This window comes from Dipodomys merriami, unplaced genomic scaffold (genome assembly GCF_024711535.1).
Source record: "Dipodomys merriami isolate MVZ:Mamm:240054 unplaced genomic scaffold, mDipMer1.0.p SCAF_125, whole genome shotgun sequence".
In the NCBI taxonomy this organism is placed as follows: Eukaryota; Metazoa; Chordata; class Mammalia; order Rodentia; family Heteromyidae; genus Dipodomys; species Dipodomys merriami.
The window spans coordinates 1469859-1491218 of record NW_027202549.1 but is presented as its reverse complement, the minus strand read 5'-3'; the positions used below and the strand labels follow the sequence as shown (position 1 = coordinate 1491218).

The 21360-nt window shown below is 45.4% G+C and overlaps 1 protein-coding gene across 5 annotated transcripts; it reads left to right on the top strand.

Moving 5' to 3' along the window:
* The first annotated feature begins 50 nt into the window (after positions 1-50).
* On the top strand, positions 51-16370 carry Tcaim (T cell activation inhibitor, mitochondrial). Of its 5 annotated transcripts, XM_070017604.1 has the most exons (13): positions 445-562; positions 1034-1144; positions 2114-2209; positions 3142-3212; positions 4579-4714; positions 6239-6392; positions 7125-7377; positions 8594-8716; positions 9909-10006; positions 10360-10451; positions 11615-11847; positions 12357-12488; positions 13986-16370. In XM_070017604.1, exons 4-13 carry the CDS (start codon positions 3187-3189, stop codon positions 14224-14226), a joined length of 1488 nt encoding a protein of 495 aa, XP_069873705.1. In that variant the 5' UTR covers positions 445-562; positions 1034-1144; positions 2114-2209; positions 3142-3186; the 3' UTR covers positions 14227-16370. The 5 variants fall into 5 exon arrangements, with proteins under 5 accessions (XP_069873704.1, XP_069873706.1, XP_069873705.1 ...); XM_070017603.1 differs by lacking the exons at positions 445-562; positions 2114-2209 and adding an exon at positions 51-174; XM_070017602.1 differs by lacking the exon at positions 2114-2209.
* The last annotated feature ends 4990 nt before the right edge of the window (positions 16371-21360 follow it).

Here is a 21360-nt window from a genome sequence, read left to right as displayed (position 1 = left end):
GCGCATGCGCTCTCGCGCGCAGAGGGGGCCCGCCCCGCCACTCCCGCCGCCGCCGGCGGAGCGCGCTCCGGGTGGGAGTGGAGGGGCGGGGAGTCCTCTGGCAAACCTTGCCCGCCAGTCATCTTCCGAGTCCTTCCACCGCTTCCCTCCACGGGCGTCGACGAAAGCGTCCAGGTGGAGCGTCTCTCTTCAGGGGAAATATCCGGTCCAGAAGCCGCGAACTTCAAAACACCGCGGGGGCCAGTGGGGGGGAAATGTGAGCGCTCGCGGGAACCTGACGTCAGCGCGAGACCTTCCCTCTCCCCGCCCCCCCACCACCACCACGCCCCCGGGACCCGCCCCTCAGCGCGCGCGCAGGCGCCGGAGGAGGAAGGCCCGGCACGCGGTAGCCAATCAGCGCGCGCGGTGCGGGCTCCGCCCCCTCTGCCTGCCCTCCCACACACACAGACGCGCACGCCGCACACACTTGTCTGCTCTCTCGGCCGAAGGTCGCGCTGCGGTGGGGCGGGGAGGGCACAAAGCTGAGAGAGATCTGTTTTGGGGGGGTCCGCGCTTCTGTGAGGTGAGGCGAGGGTCTGTTGGGCATGCTGTGGTCGTCCCCCCCCCAACCTGGCTGGAGGGGGCGGGGGAGGGAAGGGCAGCGGCCTTCCTTTTTCCTTCTGGAAAAGTCTGGGAGGTGAAACAGGTCAAACTGACCCCCCCCTTCCCGCCCCCCAGACTTTGGCGTCCGGCCTGAACTGTAAAGCGTGGGAGGGAGGGGTGGGGGGCTCCCACAGAGCCTTGGGGCCCGGTTTGAGGGGTGTATCCCCCCCACTTCACCCCCAGCCCCACCCCCCTCACCCCACCCTCACCCAACCTTCAGAGCCCCCCATGCCTCTTGAATTGGCTTGAGTTTGGGAGACACCAGGCCAGGGGTTTGGGAGTCTCCCACGAACCTGTCCTAGCTGGCCTTGAACCCTTTATAGAGTAGCACCATTTCTTTCTAGGGTTGTATTGTTTCTGACTGTTACTGTTTTTTCCCCCCTCCCCAAAGCTTTTTGACCTGTGACCTCAAGTTGTCAGGACTTGAAATCCCAGCAAGTGATATACCAAAAAAAAAAAACACACACACACAAAAAACAAAAAAGGAAGCAACAGAAGTGGTGTGAGTTTCTTGAATACGATTTCTGCTTTTGATACTTTTGCTTGCCTGGGTTTGTTTTTTTTTTGGGGGGGGTGATGTTTTGGGGGAGGTTTTCTTTGGTTTGGTCCCCTCCCCACTTAACCCACCACCCCTAACAAATATCCCTCCTAAAGTAATTGCTGGGCGGGGAAGGTGACTTAGTGACAGAGAGCTTGTCTAGCATGCATGAAGACCCAGATTCGATTTCTCAGGACCACATAGACAGAAAAGGCAAGAAGTGGTGCTGTGGCTCAAGTGGTAGAGTGCTAGCCTTGAGCAAAAGCAGCTCAGGGACAGTGCCCAGGCCCTGAGTTCAAGCCCCAGGACTGACCCAAAAAAAGCAGTTATGTCATTCCAACTACTGTGACAAGCTGAGATCTGAGAATCAAGTTGCTGGGACAGGAAAGTCCAGGAGATTCTTATCTCCAATTAGCCAGCAAAAAGCTGAAAGTGGAGCTGTGGTTCAAGTGGTAGATTGACAATCTTGAGCAAAAAGGCTGACAGCGTCCAAATCCTGAGTGTGAACCCCAGTTACCTCCCCTGACACACACACAAACACCTGCTCTGATTGGAACACATTCTTTTTTAGCCGTGTAAGATAATTACTAAGTGAAAGTTACATATTAAAGGAAAGTAGTCTGAGATTCTGTTTGTTTCCAATAAGCTACTTTCAAATAAAATTGTGTCAAAAGGCCAAAGCTCAATCTTGGGACTTCTACTTGTCAAGAACTATTTCTGGATTTGTCAGAAGTATTAAGCAAAGGAAAACATTTTTTCTTACACTCTTCTACCATTTAGATTTATCACTAGTTTAGATATATTCCCACCCCCCATTTTTCTTTGAGACAGTGCAGATTTAATTTTTGTGTGTGGGGGTGCCAGTCCTGGGGCTTGAACTGAAGGCCTGTCATTGAGCTTTTTCACTCAAGCCTAACACTCTACCACTTTCAGTCATTGGAGATAAGAGTCTCACAGACTTTCCTGTCCAGACTGGCTTTGAACCACCATCCTCAGATCTCAGTCTCCTGAGTAGCTAGGATTACAGATGTGAGTACTGGCACCTGGCTTTAGCCTTCTTTTATTGTTTGTTTGTTTGTTTGTTTGTTTGTTGTTTTTGTCAGCTAGTGCTCTACCACTTTGAGCCATATTCCACTTCTGGCTTTTGGGTGCTTAATGGGAGATAAGAATCTCACAGACTTTGCTGTGAACAAGAATCCTTGCCTTGAACAAGAATCCTCAGATCTCAGCCTCCTGAGTAGTTAGAATTGCAGGCCAGAGCTACTGGTTCTTGGCTTTAGCCTTCTTTTTAATTCAAGAAAGTCTGTGCTGTCTTTTTCACAATCTATGTTCTGTAACTGAAACTCATAAGAAGAACTAGGAATGTGGCACGGACAGGAGCTACCAGTACCCAGCCTGGATCTTTTGTAGCTCCATAGAAACTTAAAAATCTGTTGAAGCCAGGTGCTCCATAGCTCATTTCTATAATCCTAGCTATTCAGGACGCTGATATCTGAGGATCATGGTTTGAAGCCAGCTCAGATAGGAAAGTCTGCAAGAACACTTATAATCCAATTAACAAGCAAAAAGTCAGAAGTAGAGCTGTGGCTCAAGTGGCAGAGCACTAGCCTTGAGCAAAAAAAGCTAAGGGACAGCGCCTAGGTTCTAAGTTCAAACTCTACCACCAGCACACAAAAAATAATAGTACCACACCCAAAATATAATCCATTTGTTGATATCCACCAAGTGACCATGAAATATTAAGATTGTATGGAAGAAAAGAAGTGACATCTTGACAATATTGAGTCTTCATATCTATGAATAAGGGAATGTCTATTTGGTTCTTTGATCTCTTCTGTCAGACCTCTGTAGTTTTCCACATACATTTTGCTCATGTTTTTATCACATTCCTAAATAATTCACTCCAGGAGGGGGTGTAATGTAGAGTACTGCTTAATTGTGGTATCTGCTTAATTTTATAGGCAATTGATGGATGCCTGGAAGTTGATACACACATATATTCAGCGATGTTTTGCCTGAGGCCTCTGACAAGGTAAGCTATGATACAATCCATATGGAGTACGGGGAGTTTCAACTATACATTGAGTCACTGTTATCGTTTAAATTCTACAGCTGTTTTACATTATAGCAGAAGGCAGGAATTTAGAAAAAAGAAGAGAAAATTCATAGGAGCAACCAGGTCTTCTAAGAGTCCATTCAAAGCGGGGATAGTGGTAGAGCATTAGATTTGTTGGGGGGGGAAATAAAGCTTAGGGATAGCAAGTAGGCCCCGAGTTCAAGCCACAGGACTGGTGTATACACATACCACACAATCTGCATTTTTGTTTCATTGGGGGAGATAAGTATAATTTTAATAGTATTTCATAGGTGTTGGACCAAAATTTAAAAAGGAGAATGTCAAGTACTAACTAGAACATTGTCATGCTAATAATGAAGGAATCAACTATAATCCTTCAGCTCTTCTTATATATTTTGTGATTATCAAGATACTTTCCACTTCAGCTAGGCATGAGTGGTACACACTGTAATCCAAGCGCTCAGGGGACGGAGGCAGGAGAATTGAAGGCCAGCCTGGATTGCATAGACAAGACATCCAAGACACCATTTCAAAACAAATTTTTTTTCACTACTGGATTAGAGGAAAGCAAAACAGACTTTTTTTTTTTTTTTTTTAGTCAGCAGTAGGGATTGAACTCAGAGCCTGGGCACTGTCTCTGAGCTCTTTTCACTTAAGGCTAGTGCTCTACCACTTTGAGCTACAGCTCCACTTCTGATTTTCTGAAGGTTTATGGGAAATAAGAATCTCATGGACTTTCCTGCCTGGGCTGGCTTTGAACCATGATCCTCAGATACTACCCTCGAGAGTAGCTAGAATTACAAGTGTGAGCCACCAGCACCCAACAAAATAGACTTTTCTTGTTCCAAAGAATTTATAAAGAAAATGGTAATCATTTGTAGTGAAACAAGTTAGTAATTCAAAGTGGACCATGAGGAGAAATTTTGTCTTCTAGTATTGCTCAGATTGCATCAGGGTAATTAATAACCACTGCTAGATTTTAAAAACTCACAGTATTTGTGGGTGTGTGTGCTTTTGGGGCTTGAACTCAGGGCCTAGGCACTGACCTTTAACCTTTTCGCTCAAGGCTAGCACTCTACCACTTGAGCCACAGCTCCACTTCCAGTTTTCTGGTGGTTCACTGGAGGTAAGAGTCTCTCAGACTTTGCTGCCCAGGCTGGCTTTGAACTGTGATCCTCAGAGGTCAGCCTCCTGAGTAGCTACAATGACAGGCATGAGCCACAGACACCCTATGCATAGTACTTTTAACTTGAATGTCATTTCCTACATGAGGGATGTGTAGCTATGCTGAGAGAATAACTGAACCACATGTTTTTGACAGGTTCTCGGTAGAAAGGATACTTCCGCACTGGTTTCATTACTCAAGAGCTTTATCTGGAGCTGAAGCAATCAATGCCCTGAGACCTTTCTATTTTGCAGTCCATCCAGATTTCTTTGGAAAACACCCCAGAGAAAGGGTAAAACATTTTTTTTTAATTTTAATTTAAAAAAAAAAAAACGAACCTGTTGTCTACATTTATGTTTAGTTCATGTTCCTTTGGTCCAAACTAAATACTCAGTTTTATGCATTCACATTATTCTGTTGTGCTGATATAAGCTTGCCTTTAAAGTGCTTTGAAACTTAATACCGTCTGAGTACAGTGGCTCACACCTGTAATCCCAGACATACAGGAGGGTTGAGGTTCAAGGCAAGCATGGGAATAGAGTTACCAAGACCCAATCTCAAAGAACAAGCCAGATAGGTGATTTATATCTGTAATCCCAACTCTGGGGGAGACAGGGGGAGGAAGATCCTTGTCATGGGCCACTTCTGGACAAAAAGTTAGCCTGTCTGGAAAATAGCTAAAGCCAAAGGGCTAGAATGTGCCCCCACATGATGAGTGCTTACCTAGTAAATCTAGAAAGTACTAACTTGAAAACTATTAAGATTTCAAATTAATAAAAACTAGCACAGTCCAGTACTCATGGCTCACACCTGTAGTCTTAAATTCTCAGGAGGCTGAGATCTAAGGATCACAGTTGGAAGGAAGCCAGCTGAAGCCGGAAAGTGAGGGAGACTCTTACCTCCAATAAACTATTCAGAAAAAGCTGGGAATGGTGTTGTAGCTCAAGAAAGAAGCTCAGGGACGGTGCCCAAGCCCTGAGTTCAAGCCCCAGGACTGGCCAAAAAGAAAAAGAAAAATGCTCAGTAACAGAGCCCAGGCCCTGAGTTCAAACACAAAGCTTGTGCTCTCTCTCTGTCTCTCTCTGTCTCTCTCTCTCTCTCTCTCTCTCTCTCTCTCTCTCTCACTCACTCTCACATACACACACAGAACAAAGATAAAGGGTGAACAAATGCAGTGGAACTCACTAGACATGAAAAATGCACTATACAATTTGTGGGTGGAGACAGGAGGGAAAAACTGGGAGAGAGCAAGAGAGGGAAAAGGGTAACATTGTCCAAAAAGAAATATACTCACTATCTGACTTACATAACTACAACCACTCTGTACATCAGCCTTATAATAACAATTTTTTTCTCCAGTCCTGGGGCTTGAACTCAGGGCCTGGGCACTGTCCCTGAGCTTCTTTGGCTCAACGCTAGCGCTCCACCACTTGAGCCACAGCGCCACTTCCAGCTTTTTCTGTGTATGTGGTGCTGAGGAATCGAACCCAGGGCTTCATGCATGCTAAGCAAGCAAATATAACTTTTGTGTGTGTGTGCTGGGGTTCCTCAGGGCCTAGGCCCTGTCCCTGAGCATTTTTTGCTCAAGGCTCGAACTCCCCCCACTGAGTCTCAGGTTATTTCCAGCTTAATTGGTGCTTAATAGGAGATCAGAGTCTCCCAGACTTTTCTGCCCCTGCTGACTTTGAACCATGATCCTCAGATTTCAGTATCCTGAATAGCTAGGATTACAGGTGTGCACCACCAGCGCCTGGCTTGCCAAATATAATTTCTTTATTTTGTGCTTAAACACCCTATTATATGTATTTTTTTCCAGGAAGTCAATGAAAATTCTCTGAAGAGATTAAGTGTGTACTTAGAAAACCTCCAGAAACCTGGCTTCAAGTCTTTGAAACCAACTCAGCTTACCTTTTATGTAAGAGAAACAGACCAGAACCCATCTGATAGCCCAGAAGCCTTCAGTACTTCCGGTACATTTTTCAGTTTCTACTATGTGTCTCTTGCCAGCCCTGTGTGCAATGAATTCCTTACAGAATGCCTTTGGAGGGCTGGGAAAGTGTGTGTGTGTGTGGGGGGGGGGGGGTAGATAGAGTGTTAGCTTTGAGCATAAAAGCTGAGAGACTGCCGGGCGCTGGTGGCTTACACCTGTCATCCTAGCTATTCAGGAGGCTGAGATCTGAGGATCACGGTTCAAAGCCAGCCCAGGCAGGAAAGTCCATGAGACTCTTATCTCCAATAAACCACTAGAAAACCGGAAGTGGCACTGTGGCTCAAGTGGTAGAGCGCAGGGACAGTGCCCAAGCCCAGAGTTCAAGCCCCGCGACTGACCAAAAAAAAAAAAAAAAAGCTGAGGGACAACATCCAGACCTGAGACGCTACCAAAAAAAAAAAAAAAAAAAAGCTGACTTTATAAATATTGCATGGAAAGAAAATCCTTATCCAGGTGCAATGGTGGCTTACTCTTGTAATCCTAGCTACTCAGAAGGCTGAGATCTGAGAGTCATGGTTCAAAGCCAGCCTGGGCAGAAAAGTCCATGAGACTCTTATTGCCAATTAATCACAGAAAAAGCCAGCCTTGAACACAAAAGGCCTAGAGTTCAAGCGTCAGGACCGGCAATCCAAAAGAAAGAAAATTCTTGGTAAAGCAAAGCAAATAACCATCTGTATTAATTGTTTGCCCGGGGTGGGGAATTCTATTCTAGGGTTTCGAGCCGTCCAGTTTACCTTGCATACCAGAGATCTGCTAAGCACTGTATTGTATATTCTCAACTCCTGCAATTTATCTGCCAAACATATCCAAAGCTCAAACACTAATGTATACTCGCAGCCTATCAGAGAAGGCAAAAGGAGTCCCAACAGGCCCATCAAATGGGACAAGTCATATTACTCCTTCACTGGATTCAAGGACCCGGATGAACACCTCGATCAAGTCTCCAGAGTGGAAACAACCCTCACGTATGTACACAGCGTCATTTAACTACACTGCTGTTGGTAGTTTATGTTGAAAACCAAAGCTTAATTTGCAGGAAAAGTCACCCTAGTTAATTTCATCACTCCAGTAACCATTATGGAGAGGGGGAAAAAAACCTGTTTTATTTAAAGTTGCTAGAATCAGGCAGGTGCTGGTGGCTCACACCTGTCATCCTAGCTACTCAGGAGGCTGAGACCTGAAAATCATGATTCACATCCAGCCCTGTGAGACTCTTGTCTCCAGAGAACCACCTGAAAACTGGAACTGGAGCTGTGGCTCAGAGTAGTACAGCACCAGCCTTGAACACAAGATCCCAGGCCCTGAGTTCAAGCTCCACAACCAACTAAAAAAAAACAATGTCCAAAGTTTGAGATCTCATCTTAACTTTAGAGCTGCTAGCTGCTATAAGAGAACATGTAAACCAGGCTCCAGTGGCTCACGCCTGTAATCCTAGCTACTAAGGAGGCTGAGATCTGAGGATAGCGTTTCAAAGCCAGTCCGGGCAGGAAAGGCTGTGAAACTCTTACCTCTAATAAACCACCAGAAAACCAGAAGTGGCGCTGTGACTCAAGTGGTAGAGTGCTAGCCTTGAGCTGAAGAGCTGAGGGACAGCCCTCAGGCCCAGAGTTCAAGCCCCATGACCAACAACAACAACAAAAAATGTGTGTGCGTGCGCATGCGTGCATGTACACACACACCAATGCTGGAGCTGGAGCTGGATGCTTGCCCTAGGCTTTTCCTTTCAAGGCTGGTCTCTACCACTTGGACCACAGCTCCATGTCCAGCTTGTTTACTGGTTAATTGGAGAGAAGAGTCTCACAGACTTTCTTGTCCAGACTATCTTTGGGCTTTTTTTTTTTTTTTTTTTTTTTTGTCAGTTGTGGAGCCTGAACTGTGGGCCTGGGCTCTGTCCCTCAGCTCTTCAGCTCAAGTCTAGTGCTCTTACCATTTGAGCCATAGTGCCACTTCCAGCTTTTTTTGTTTCTATGGTGCTGAGGAATGGAACCCAGGGCCTCATGCATGCAAGGCAAGCGCTCTACCACTGAGCCACCTTCCCAGCCCTCCAGGCTGTCTTTGAACCATGATCCTCAGATCTCAGCCCCCTGAGATCTGGGATTCATGGAGGTCTTCTAACAGGAGAAGTGTTACACCATAGTTACCACTGCAAAGTCTGTATCTCTGTTTGTTTTTTCTTTCTAGATCCTGGCTAGATAACAATGGAGAAAGTGCCATTAAGAAGCTGAACAATAGTTTGCCACTCAGGAAAGAACTAGATCGTTTAAAAGATGAACTCTGTCACTTGTTGGAACTGTCAGATATCAGGTAATAAAGAAGAGAACCTAGCCAGGTACAGGTGGCTCACACCTGTCATCCTAGCTGCTCAGGAGGCTGACATCTAAGGATTGCTGTTCAAAGCCAGTCCAAGCAGGAAAGTTTGTGAGACTCTGATCTCCAATGAACCACCAAAAAAAAACAAAAAATGGAAGTGGAGCTGTGGCTTAAAGTGGTAGAGCGCTAGCCTTGAACAAATGAGTACAGGGACAGTGTCCAGGCCCTGAGTTCAAGCCCCACAAATGAAAAAAAAAGGAAAGCGAACCATATGTATAGATTAATAATACACATAAATTACCTACAATCAAAGCCTAATCCTTTTCCATATATACCTAGCATTTATAGATATATAATTATATTTAATATATTTAATTTATATATGCTTAATATATTTATTAAACTTATATATTAAATATTTAAACATTGTAATATTTAACATGTTTAATATATTATATATATGTGTATGAATGTGTGTGTGTATATATACACACACACACACATACATACACACACACAAATACACATTCACTAATTATATTACATCCAGTAAGATGTGTATTTGAATTTTTTTTTTCTTGGCCAGTCCTGGGGCTTGAAACTCAGGGCTTGGGTGCTGTCCCTGAACTTCTTTTTGCACAAGGCTAGCACTCATCACTTGAGCCAAATGCCACTTCTGGCTTCCTTTATGTATGTGGTGCTGAGGAATCGAACCCAGGGCTTCAGACATGCAAGGCAAGCACTCTACCACTGAGCCACCTTCCCAGCCCCAGGTGTTTGAATTTAAAAGGCCCCTAGTAGATGGGCTCTGGTGGCTCACACCTGTCATCCAAGCTACTCAGGAGGCTGAGATCTGAGGATCATGGCTCAAAGCCAGCCCAGGCAAGAAACACTATGAGATACTTATCTCCAATGAATCACCCCACCCCACCCCCCAAAAAAATGGAAGTGGCATTGTGGCTTAAGTGGTAGAGCACTCGTCTTGAGCTGAAGAACTGAGGGACAGCACCCAGGCCCAGAGTTCAAGCCCCAGGACTGACAAAAAAAAAAACAAAAAAGTACCCCTTCCCCCAAAAGTGGAGTGTGACAGAAAGGCACAGGCTGTCAGGAGTCCAGCAGTGAGAGCAAGAACCGCCATCATCCCATGGGGATACTGCTCCTAACGCACCTATGTTTGTTGGCATAGATGGCAGAGAGGCTGGGGAATCGCCCATCGCTGTAGCCAGCTGCATAGTCTAGGCCGCCTGGCCCAGCAGAACTTGGAAACCCTGCAGAAAGCAAAAGGTAACCGTTTTCCACGCTCTTCAAAATGTCATTTAGACCAAGGCACCGGTACCTGACCACCCCCGTCAGCCTAGCTGCTCAGGAGGCTGAGATCTGAGGATCGCAGTTGGAGGCCAGCATGAGACTCTCAATCTCCAGTGAACCACCAAAAATGCTGGAAGGAGACCGGTGGCACTCCAGTGGTGAATGCTAGCCTGGAATGACAAGCCAAAGAGAAATGCCAGACTCTTTTTAAGTTCAAGCCCCAGTATCCGCATCAAAAAAAAAAAAAAGTAAACACAAACCAGAGGCAGAAAACTGACCTTTTGGCTTCTCTGCCAGCCATAACAAAAGGCTTTGTGTTCTGCCTCCAGGCTGCACCCTGGTATTTACAGACCGCTCAGGTATGAGCGCAGTGGGTCACGTGATGCTAGGAACCATGGACGTCCATCATCATTGGACCAAAGTAAGAAAAATCACATGGCTTCCCTCTCATACTGCTCTGTTTTGCCTCTGTGCTAACCAAGGTTTACATCCTAGCCCCCAGCACTTTGCCAATCAGATTCTTACTACCATGTAACCTGCTGGTTTGCGGGGGCTGACACCTGTCACCCTCACTACTCATGCAGCTGAGATCTGAGGATCGCAGTTCAAACCCAGGCAGCAAAGTCCATGAGACTCTCAGCTCCAATAAACTACCCCCCAGAAAAGCTGGAAATAAGGGCTCTGGCTCAAGCAGGTAGAGCACTAGCCTAGAACAAAAGAAACTCAGGGACAGCACCCAGGCCCTGAGTTCAGCCATCAAAACCAGCACACACACAAAAAAGTTCTATAATGAATTCAATAGAAATATAAAAATCTGGGCTGGGAAGGTGGCTCACTGATAGAGTGCTGGCCTCGCATGCATGAGACTCTGGGTTCGATTCTTCAGCACCACATAAACAGAAAAAGCCGGAAGTGGCGCTGTGGTTCAAGTGGTAGAGTGCTAGCCTTGAGCTGAAGAGCTGAGGGACAGCGCCCAGGCCCAGAGTTCAAGCCCCACGACTGACCAAAAAAAAAAAAAAAAAAAAAATATATATATATATATATATATATATATATATATACATAAAAAGCCTACAAATTGTTTATAATCTACTTTGTGACATTTTATGAAAATAAGGCTACTTCCTACTTTTCTATCCTCTTAGTACATTACATATCATATATAAGCCAGACACCTGTGGCTCACACCTATCATCCTAGCTACTCTAGACGGAGCCTCAGATGTTAAGGTTGCAGTTTGAAGCCAGCCAAGAATCTGAGAAGAGACTCTTATCTCTAATTAATCACTAAAAAAAAGCTCCACTTATGGAGAATGCTAGTGGTAGAGTGCTAGCTTTAAGTAGAAAAAAAGCTCAAGGACAGTGCCCAGACCCTGAGTTCAAGCCTAGGACTGGCCAAAAAAAAAATCTAGATGCACAGTGGTATGTTTTGAATATTCATATTACAAATAAATGTTTCTCCCATGTTTTCTCCTTCAGTTTTCTTCAGTTCTCTTTAGGAAAACCTAAAGTTGCATTCGTTTAGTAACATAAAACTAAATATGTCTCTCTCTCTTTTTTTTTTTTTTTGGTCTTAATACTGTAGCTCTTTGAAAGATTACCAAGTTACTTTGACCTTCAAAGAAAGCTAGTGATTTTAGAAGACCAAATAAGCTCTCTTCTAGGCGGTATTCAAGTCATTTATATTGAAGAATTCCAGCCAGTATTAACCCTGGAAGAATATTATTCTCTCCTTGATGTGTTTTACAATAGACTGTTGAAAACTAGAATCTCTTTCCATCCGCAAAGTCTCCGTGGCTTAGAAATGATTCTTAACAGGTAAATATCTAAAACAGGACCATGTCATTTCCCCCTCTAATGGAGTTCATTGAATTGTGTTATATCCAGCATGGAGATCTTACAATTTTTTTAAAATTAACGTGTGTGTCTGTATGCGTGCGCGCGCGCATGTGCACATGCATGCGTGTGTGTGTGCATGTGTCTACTAGTCCTGGGGCTTTTTCTGTTGTTTGTTTGTTTGTTTGTTTGCTCAAGGCTAGTGCTGTACCATTTGAGCCCACAGCTCCACTTCCAGCTTTTTGCTGGTTCCTGGGAGATAAGAGTCTCCTGGACTTTCATGCCCAGGCTGACTTCGAACCTTGATCCTCAGATCTCAGCCTCCTGAGTGGTGGTGATTCCAAGCATGAGCCACTGACTCATGTTTTTAAAATTGGTTCTGGGGGATTTCTCTTGCTACTCCCAAGAATATCAAAGCATTTTTTTGTGGCAGTAAGAGGGAGAAAAGTCAGTGATTTTTTTTTTTCACCCTAATGTATGTTTCCTTTAAGTGACAGATACGCTCCAAGCTTGCACAAACTCGGGCATTTTAATATCCCAGTGCTCTGCGATCTAGTGAGTCTGCAGTGGTTTATTTGCACCAGGGCCCATCAGGCGAGAGAGAACATGAGGAAAAAGGAAGAGTAAGTACTCATGCCCTCTGCAAAGCCACAGCATTCACGCTAACTCTGAAAGGATCAGGAATTTAGAACACATAAATATGAGACTGTAAGCCGGGTGTCAGTGGCTCACGCCTGTCAGGCTAGCTGCTCAGGAGGCTGAGATGTGAGGATCTCTGTGGTTCAAAGCCAGCCTGGCAGGAAAGTCCAGGAGACTCTTATCTCCAGTGAACTACCAGAAAACTGGAAGTGGTGCTGTGGCTCAAGTGGTAGAGCTCTAGCCTTGAGCTGAAGAGCTGAGGGACAGCGCCCAGGCCCAGAGTTCAAGCTCCACGATTGCCAAAAAAAATAAAATATATAGATAGATAGATAGATAGATAGATAGATAGATAGATAGATAGATAGATAGATAGATAGATAGATAGATATAGATATAGATATAGATATATAATATACATGTGTATATATATATATATATGATAGATAGATAGATAGATAGATAGATAGATAGATAGATAGATAGAATCCCAGCTACTCAAGAGGCTGAGATCTGAGAATCTTTGTTGGAAGTCAGTATGGGCAGGAAAGACCATGAGATCTCTCACCTCCAATTAACCTTCAAAAAGCAGAAAGGGAGCTGTGGCTCAAATGGTAGAATGGCCTTTAGTTAAAAAAAAAAAAAAGTTCAAGAACAGCACCTAGGCCACACACACACATTCTCTCTCTCTCTCCCTCTCTCTCTCTCTCTTTCCTCTCTGTCTCTGTCTGTCTGTCTGTCTGTCTGTCTGTCTCTCTCCCTCTCTCTCTCTCTCTCTCTCTCTCTCTCTCTCTCTCTCTCTCACGAAAAGACTGGTGACTGCTGACTTTATGCCTGTCATCCTAGCTACTTGGGAGGGTGACATCTTGGTTCACAGCCAGCCCAGGCAGGAAAGTCCGTGAGACTCTTATCTCCAATAAACCACCAGAAAACTGGAAGTGGGACTGTGGTTCAAGTGGTAGAGCACCCACCTTGAGTGAGTGCGCTAAGGGACAGTGCCCAGGCCCCTGAGTTCAAGCTCCAGTCAGTACCAGCACAAAAAAATAAATAAAAACGATGTTTTGAAACTTGCAACTTCTACTGTCTTCAGTCATTTCTAGCTACAATGTCAGACAGAAGCAAAGCTTTTGAACTAATGCATTTTCTTTTTTCCTCTGCTAGTCCTGGGGTTTGAACTCAGGGCCTGGCCACTGACCTTGAGCTCTTCTGTTCAAGGCTAGCATACCAGCCACTTGAGCCACAGTTCCACTTTTGGCTTTCTTGATAGTTTATTGGAGAAAATAGTCTCAGGGACTTTCCTTCCTAGGCTGGCTTTGAACCATAATCCTCAGATCTCAGCCTCCTGAGTAGCTAGAATGACAGGCGTGAGCCACCAATGCCCAGCAGATAAGACTGTTGACATTCTATGTTCAATTATGTAGTTGTAGCTCATGGCAATATTTCCTTTTGTTTTTCTTTTTCTTTTTTTTTCCCCTATGCCATAGGTTAAAAGTCCTTGAACACGAATTGATTCAGGCCTCCACCAAGAAATTTTCCCTGGAGAAGTTATACAAGGAACCCAGCATTTCTAGTATACAAATGGTGGAGTGTTGTAAGAGACTACTAGAACAATCTCTGCCGTATCTGCAGGGAATGCATCTTTGCATCTCACACTTCTATTCTGTCATGCAGGATGGAGACCTGTGTATTCCTTGGAACTGGAAAAATGGAGAAGCTACCAAGTAACAGAGCCATTACTTTATTTCTTTTTAAGGGATAGGAAAAAAAAAACTCATCAGCTTATTTTAATCCACAATTTGCTAGGATATGGTTAACCTGTTACAAGAACACGGTTTCTAATTGCTGTCTTGAAAGTAGACATTTTCTTACAAACAAATTGCTGTGGAGAAACTTGTTTTACAAAGCTTTTGATCAGCCACGTGCTCGTGGCTCCTGCCTGTCATCCTAGCTACTCAGGAAGCTGAGAGTTGACTTATCAGGGTTCGAAGCTAGCCTGGGCAGGAAGTTGGTGAGACTCTTTGTGGCTTAAGTGCTAGCCTTGAACAAAAACAAACAAAAAAACAGAACATGAAGACCTGAGTTCAAGTCCCTATACCAGTATTAAAGAAAAAAAAAGTTTTGATCTTCCAGTTTTATGATGTTCATTGGCCAGATGTGTACAAAGCTGTTACAGTCAAGGACATATTTTTTTTGTTACAGTGAAAGAGTCATATATATATATATATTTTTTTTTCCAGTTGTGGGGCTTGAACTCAGCCTAGGCACTGTCCTAGAGCCTCTTTGTGCTCAAGCCTAGAGCCCTAGCACTTGAGCCATAGCTCCATTTCCAGTTTTTGAATGGTTCATTGGAGATAACAGTCTCATGGGGACTCTTCTGCTCAGGCTGGCTTCAAAAAGCGATCCTCAGATCTCAGCCTCCTGAGCAGCTAGGATGATAATGTGGGAGCCACTGGCACCCCGTTTGAAGTTCTATTTTTATAGGAGTGAGTGTTGGGTCCTGGACTGGATAAGTTTGTGTCTAAAATCTCTCATTTCCAATATAGCTCTGAGGGACTTGAATGCAGAGCACAGTTCAGCAAGCGTCCTTGTGAGTATATTTCATGTGCGCACACACACACTTGTACACACTCACACATACACATGTTTTGCAGCTGGCGATGGGCAGTTCATTCCTCCCAGATAGATGACTGACAGGCAGCAAACATTCAATAACCAAATTTTGCCTAAGAGAAAGCAAGTGATGAAATGGCTGAATTGACTAATGATGTTGTCTTAAACAGTCTGATGATGTGACCAGAGAACTTAATGCCATAAAACACTGTCTGTTGGAGCTGGGATTGTAGCTAAGTGGCAGAACACAGGCTTAGTTAGCAGGGACAAGGTCCTAGATCCATCGTTAGCACTGCAATAATAAAAATAAATAAGCAAGGGAGGGGAATGTGTTTGAATCTCTTAGGTAGGTTTTGTTTTGATGGAAAGGAACTGGGTATGGGTGGCTCATGCCTGTTATCCTAGCTCCTCAGGAGGCTGACATCTGAGGACTGTGGTTCAAAGCCAGCCTGGGCAGAAAAGTCCATGAGACTCTTATCTCTAATGAACCACCAAAAAGCCAAAACTGGGGCTGTGGCTCAATTGATGGAGCACCACCCAACTTGAAGAGAACAAAAAAATATCTAAGGGACAGCAACCAGGCTCTGAGTGTAAGCCCCAATGCCAACACTAAAAATAATTAATCAATCAATTAATTGATTAACAGTTTATTCTCAACTAAGTTACATTGTTCCCATCAGGACTAGAGACCAGCTCTCCAGATCCTGTGTCTGTCTCTGCAAATCCCCCTCTTGATTCCTTAACCAGACCCAAAATCTCTGCTTGTTTCTCAAGAGGACAAGATGAATCCTGGCTTTGAGACACTGACTTTTTTGGGGGGAAGAGGGTGACTAGGAGGGGCCCCCCTATAGAATATATCATACTGATCCAAAATGTAAAATCAGTTCTTGGCGTGTATTTTGAATGTATGAAAAATATCATCTGTTGCTTTAAAAAAGTTCTAATTCAAATGTGTGTTCCAAAGAAGCATTACTTTGTAATTCTTATACTTGGTGTGTATTTAACTTGTGGCAAACCACTAATTTAATATACTTAAAATTCTCTTTTCTAATATAACACCTATTGTTGCCTGTAAAGATTTTTCAGAGCTAAATGATGAGCGGAAAAAATTCCTCAAAGATTATACGGGGAAATTTACTAGAAAATTAAGTTCGGATCGTGCCATTTCTAAAATGGTCTAATAGAACCTTGACTTTTGAATTGGTTTTGAATTGGATTTCTGTCTCAATCGCTACATAATAAATAATACCTACATTAACCAGAAAACTGTTTTCCTTTGTTATCTCATTATCAGTACTTTCACAACTACTACAGAATAATAAGAAATTATAAGAAATCAGTGCAAGCTGGGTGGTAGCAGTTCACATCTTAATCCTAGCTCAGGAAGCTGAGATCTGAGGATCAAAGCCAGCCTGAGCAGGAAAGTCTATGAGATTCTTATCTGCAATTAAATCACAGAAAAAGCCAGAAGTGGCTCTGTGGCTCAACTAGCTTGAGCAAAAGCAGCTCAGGGACAGCACCCAAGCCCAAAGTTCAAGCCTCAGGAGCCACAAAAATAAATAAATTGAGCTGAGCGCTGGTGGCTCACGCCTGTAATCCTAACTACTCAGGAGGCTGAGATCTGAGGATCACGGTTCAAAGCCAGACTAGGCAGGAAAGTCTGTGAGACTCTTCTCTCCAATAAATCACTAGAAAACCGGAAGTGGTGCTGTGGCTTAATCGGTAGAGTGCTCCCCTTGAGCTGAAGAGCGCAGGGACAGTGCCGGAGCCTAGAGTTCCAGCCCCACAGCTGACTAAATAAATAATAAATAAATAGGTGCCAATCACAGTAACTCATGCCTGTAATCCTAGCTACTTGGGAGGCTAAAATCAGGAGGATCATGGTTCAAAGCCAACCTGGGCTGGCTATTTCTGTCCCTAGAACTAGGCCTGTGGGAGAAAGAGGAATCAGGTCCTGATCCAAAGTCAGCTCACCTTTAAATCCTTTGGAATCTTAAAGTCTCAGTCAGGTGTGTGGACCAGGAAAGAATACCATTTCTGTTGGTTTTAGTTCATTTCACCTAAAGGAAATGAATACACACAAGGGGAAAAAAGCAAACTGATACTCAGGCCTGTGACGTGAAGTTCACAGAGTGGTCTTTTGGCTTGGACAGTAGTGGAGTGGGACCTGCACACATCTGGTGCTCTCCTAGTGTGAACAGACTGAGTGTCTGGTGTCTGCCCAGCATCCTTTGACTTGTGGCCACAGCATTCCAATTTCTGCCTCCGTTGTCATGGCAACATTCCCTCTTCTATTCTGTGGATCTGAGGGAGATTTAGAACTCTGTAGGCAAATGGGAGAAGACAGTGGGGGGGGGGGGGAGAGCAGAGATGTCAGTCCTTCCTGGGGACCCTGGGGAAAGCAGAGATGACTCATGTGAAGTCATGTACCTCCCTCCCCCACTCCCACTCCACCCTCTCCTCTTTTGGGAAAGTCATGATCATGGCTCTGATAAGAGCCAAGAACTCGAGCTGACCAGCAGACCCTGAACTGATTCCCAAACAACTCTTAACGAAGTATCCTAAGGGTAAAACAAAACAGGTGCTGGTGGCTCACGCCTATAATCCCCACTACTCAGGAGGCTAAAAGCTGAGGATCGTGGTTCAAAGCCAGACCAGGCAGGAAAGTCCCTAAGACTCTTTATCTCCCATGAACCACCAGAAAACCAAAAAAGTAGAGCTGTGGCTCAAAGGGATAGAGCACTAGTCTCGAGCAAGAAAGCTCGGGGACAGTGCCCAGGCCCTGAGTTCAAACCCCACGACCATCATCAACAGCAAAAAGATGTCTCAAAATCTAAGCAACATTTAATTAGGGTTGAAAGCATCCAGTGCCAAATGTCTACCTGGATCCATGATGGATAAGAAGAATGCAAAACGGCTGTGGGAGGATAGAGACAAGGAGGATGCAGAAGAAAACTGGATTCTTTGGAGAATGTTGCTTTTCAGCTTTTAGGGGAAGGACCTTCTGGAAGGAGGGTTGGAAGGACCTGAGGAAGATGATGGTGCGCCGCTGGCACAGTGCCCCCTGCTGGCGAGGGGGTGCCAGGCATGGCTGAGAATGGAGGAGATCGCCTTACTACATTTTTGGTCTTGCGTGGTGGCGGAGCTGGTGTGGACAGAGGGAAGTTCCTGGAACCCAGGTCCTTCAGTGGTGTGTTGGGAGCGCAGGGTAAGGGCAGTCTGGGTTCAGGGGTAGCAGGTCGGGATGCTGATAGTTCCTGAGGCTTCACAGGTGAGGGACATACGGTATCTGTCTTCCATGGCGGGTAGGTGATTTCTCCAGTGACCTCATTGACCCAGAAGAACGTGTCAAAAGTTTTCTTCCCCTGTCCAAACTGATTCTTAGACATCTCTTAAAAAAGAAAAGAAAGCAAATGAGACAAAATAGTAGGAGGTCCTAAGAACCCCCAAATCATCCCACCACAAATAGCAGCCTAACTGGAGGACTCCCGAGTATTTGTTTTTTGGTTGGTTGCGGGGCTTGAACTATGGGCCTGAGCACTGTCTCTGAGCTTCTTTTGCTCAAGGCGAGTGCTCTACCACTTGAGCCACAGCACCACTTCTGGGTTTTCTGGTGGTTCATTGGAGAGAAGAGTCTCACAGACTTTCCTGCCCAGGCTGACTTTGAACTGCGATCCTCAGATACTAACCTCCTGAGTAGTTAGGAATACAAGCATGAGCCACCGGTGCCCAACTCTTTGCCTTCTTTAGGATGAACCCAGTGATCGTTTGCCCCCTTGAGAAACTTCAAGGTTAGGGGGCTGGGAAGGTGTCTCAATGGTAAAGTGCTTGCCTTGCATGCATGAAGCCCTGGGTTTGATTCCTCAGCACCACATACACAGAAAAAGCTGGAAGTGGTGCTGTGCCTCAAATGGTAGAGCGCTAGCCTTGACCTAAGGAGCTGAGGGACAGCACCCAGGCTCAGAGTTCAAGCCCCATGACTAACAAAGAAGGAAGGAAGAAAGGAAGGAAGGAAGGAAGGAAGGAAGGAAGGAAGGAAGGAAGGAAGGAAGGAGGGAAGGAGGGAGGGAAGGAAGGAGGGAAGGAAGGCAGGCAGGCAGGCAGGCAAGGTGCTGGTGGCTCACACCTATAATCCTAGCTACTCAGGAGGCTGAGATCTGAGGATCGTGGTTCAAAGCCAGTCCGAGCAGGAAAGTCTGTGAGACTCTGATCTCCAATGAACCACCAGGAAATCGGAAGTGGCGCTGTGGCTCAAGTGGTAGAGCGCTCGTCTTGAGCTGAAGAGCTCAGGGTCAGCGCCCAGGCCCAGAGTTCAAGCCCCACGATTGACAAAAATAAATAATAAGGTTCACCTAGTGGAAGGTTCTGGGGCAGAAGAGTCTCAGAAGGGAGAGCTACAGGGAGTGAGAGGAAGAGGCAAGGGCTGGGGGCTCCTAGCAACCTGCTCTTTATTCTGTAAGCATTCCATCCTTGCCCCAGCCTACAGTGCTGGTGGACCAAACACTTCCTCGTGGTCCTGTTTGTCATTCTACAAAAGATTTCCCAAGCTAAGGAGCTGGGACGGTGGCTTAGTGGAAGAGTGCTTGCCTAGCATGCATGAAGCCCTGGTTCCATTCCTCAGTACCACATACACAGAAAAAGCTGGGAGGTGGTGCTGTGGCTCAAGGGGTAGAGTGCTAGCCTTGAGAACAGAGAGGCTCAGGGACAGTACCCAGGCCCTGAGTTCAAGGCTCAGGACAGAGAGACAGAGACAGAGACAGAGAGAGGAGAGACAGACAGAGACAGACAGACAGACAGACAGACAGACAGACAGAGAAGGGGTAGAGTGCTAGCCTTGAGAATAGAGAAGCTCAGGGACAGCACCCAGGCCCTGAGTTCAAGGCCCAGGACTGATGAAAGAGACAAAGAGACAGACAGACAGACAGACAGACAGACAGACAGACAGACAGACAGACAGACAGACAGACAGAGACAGAGATTTCTCAATCTAGAACAGAGCCTAGAGTCAGCCTCTGCCCTCTTATAGTTCCTGATGATCCCATTTCAGGATTCCCACAAAATACAGCATTGTGTGTGTCTTTTTTTACGCTGATGGTAGGGTTTGAACTCTGGGCCTGGGCGCTGTCCCTCAGCTTTTCAGCTCAAGGTGAGCCCTCTACCACTTGAGCCACAGCACCATTTCTGGTTTTCTGATGGTTCATTGGAGATGAGAGTCTCACAGACTTTCCTGCCCAGGCTGCCTTCAGTGATCCTCAGATCTCAGCCTCTTGAGTAGGATGACAGGCATGAGCCACTGGCTCACCAGTTTGTGTCTAGTTCTTGTCTGGACAAAGAACTGATGGACAGCAATGCAAAGAAGGAAAAGCATATTCAAAGTGGAAGTTTACTGCCAAGCGGCTGTGGGTGGTTGGGTTATTCTTTATTCTCTAGAGGTTTTAAATTAATTTTATGTGGTACTGTGAATCCAGGGCCTTATACATGCTGGGCAAGCCCTCTACCACTAAGCCACATTCCCAGACCCCCCAATTTTTTATATTTTTATTAACAACCCCTCTTAGGGCTTGGTTGCCCAGCCTGAGTTCTGTCAGTCTATACTGCGCATGTGCCACACCTATGTCATTTATAGGAGCTGTTAATTAGATCACTTGTGGATGAATTCAGGGTAGATTGCTCATGACTTGAGGACTTATTGGAATCAGTTATTTCTCTTTTTTTCTTTCTTGGTGCCAGTCCTGGGGCTTCTTGAACTCAGGACCTGGCTTGAGTATTGTCCCTGAACTTTTGTGCTCGAGACAAGTGCTTTACCACTTGAACCACAGCTCCACTTCTGGCTTTTCTGGTGGTTCCTTGGAGAGGAGAGTCCGTGAGACTTTCCTTCCTGGGGTTGACTTCGAACTGTGATCCTCCAATCTTAGCCTCCTGAGTAGCTTACAGGTCTGAGCCACAGGCACCACAATGGGGGTGTCGCTAGGCAGGTGAGAGGTGCCCTAATCGTCCCAGGTGTTCCCTAAATCCCTAGATCACCAGCACCTTGCATACCCCATCTCCCAGATCCAAGGTCATCTCCACAAAGACCCTCTCCTAGTCTCTGACCCTATAACCACTGGAATTACTTCCCTCAGTTGCTACTTGGTGGTGTGTCTTTGGGATGTAATCCACGTACTTCCATCACTGATCCCAGGCAGAATGAAGTTATTTTGCCAGTCGTGGGTTTTGAACTCTGGGCCTGGGCGCTGTCCCTCAGCTCTT

Coding starts and splice junctions, on each gene's coding strand:
- Tcaim (XM_070017603.1), top strand. CDS start 3,187: ATGTTTTGCCTGAGGCCTCTGACAAG. Junction 3,213..4,578: donor TGCCTGAGGCCTCTGACAAG/GTAAGCTATGAT, acceptor TGTTTTTGACAG/GTTCTCGGTAGAAAGGATAC. Junction 12,489..13,985: donor AACATGAGGAAAAAGGAAGA/GTAAGTACTCAT, acceptor CCTATGCCATAG/GTTAAAAGTCCTTGAACACG.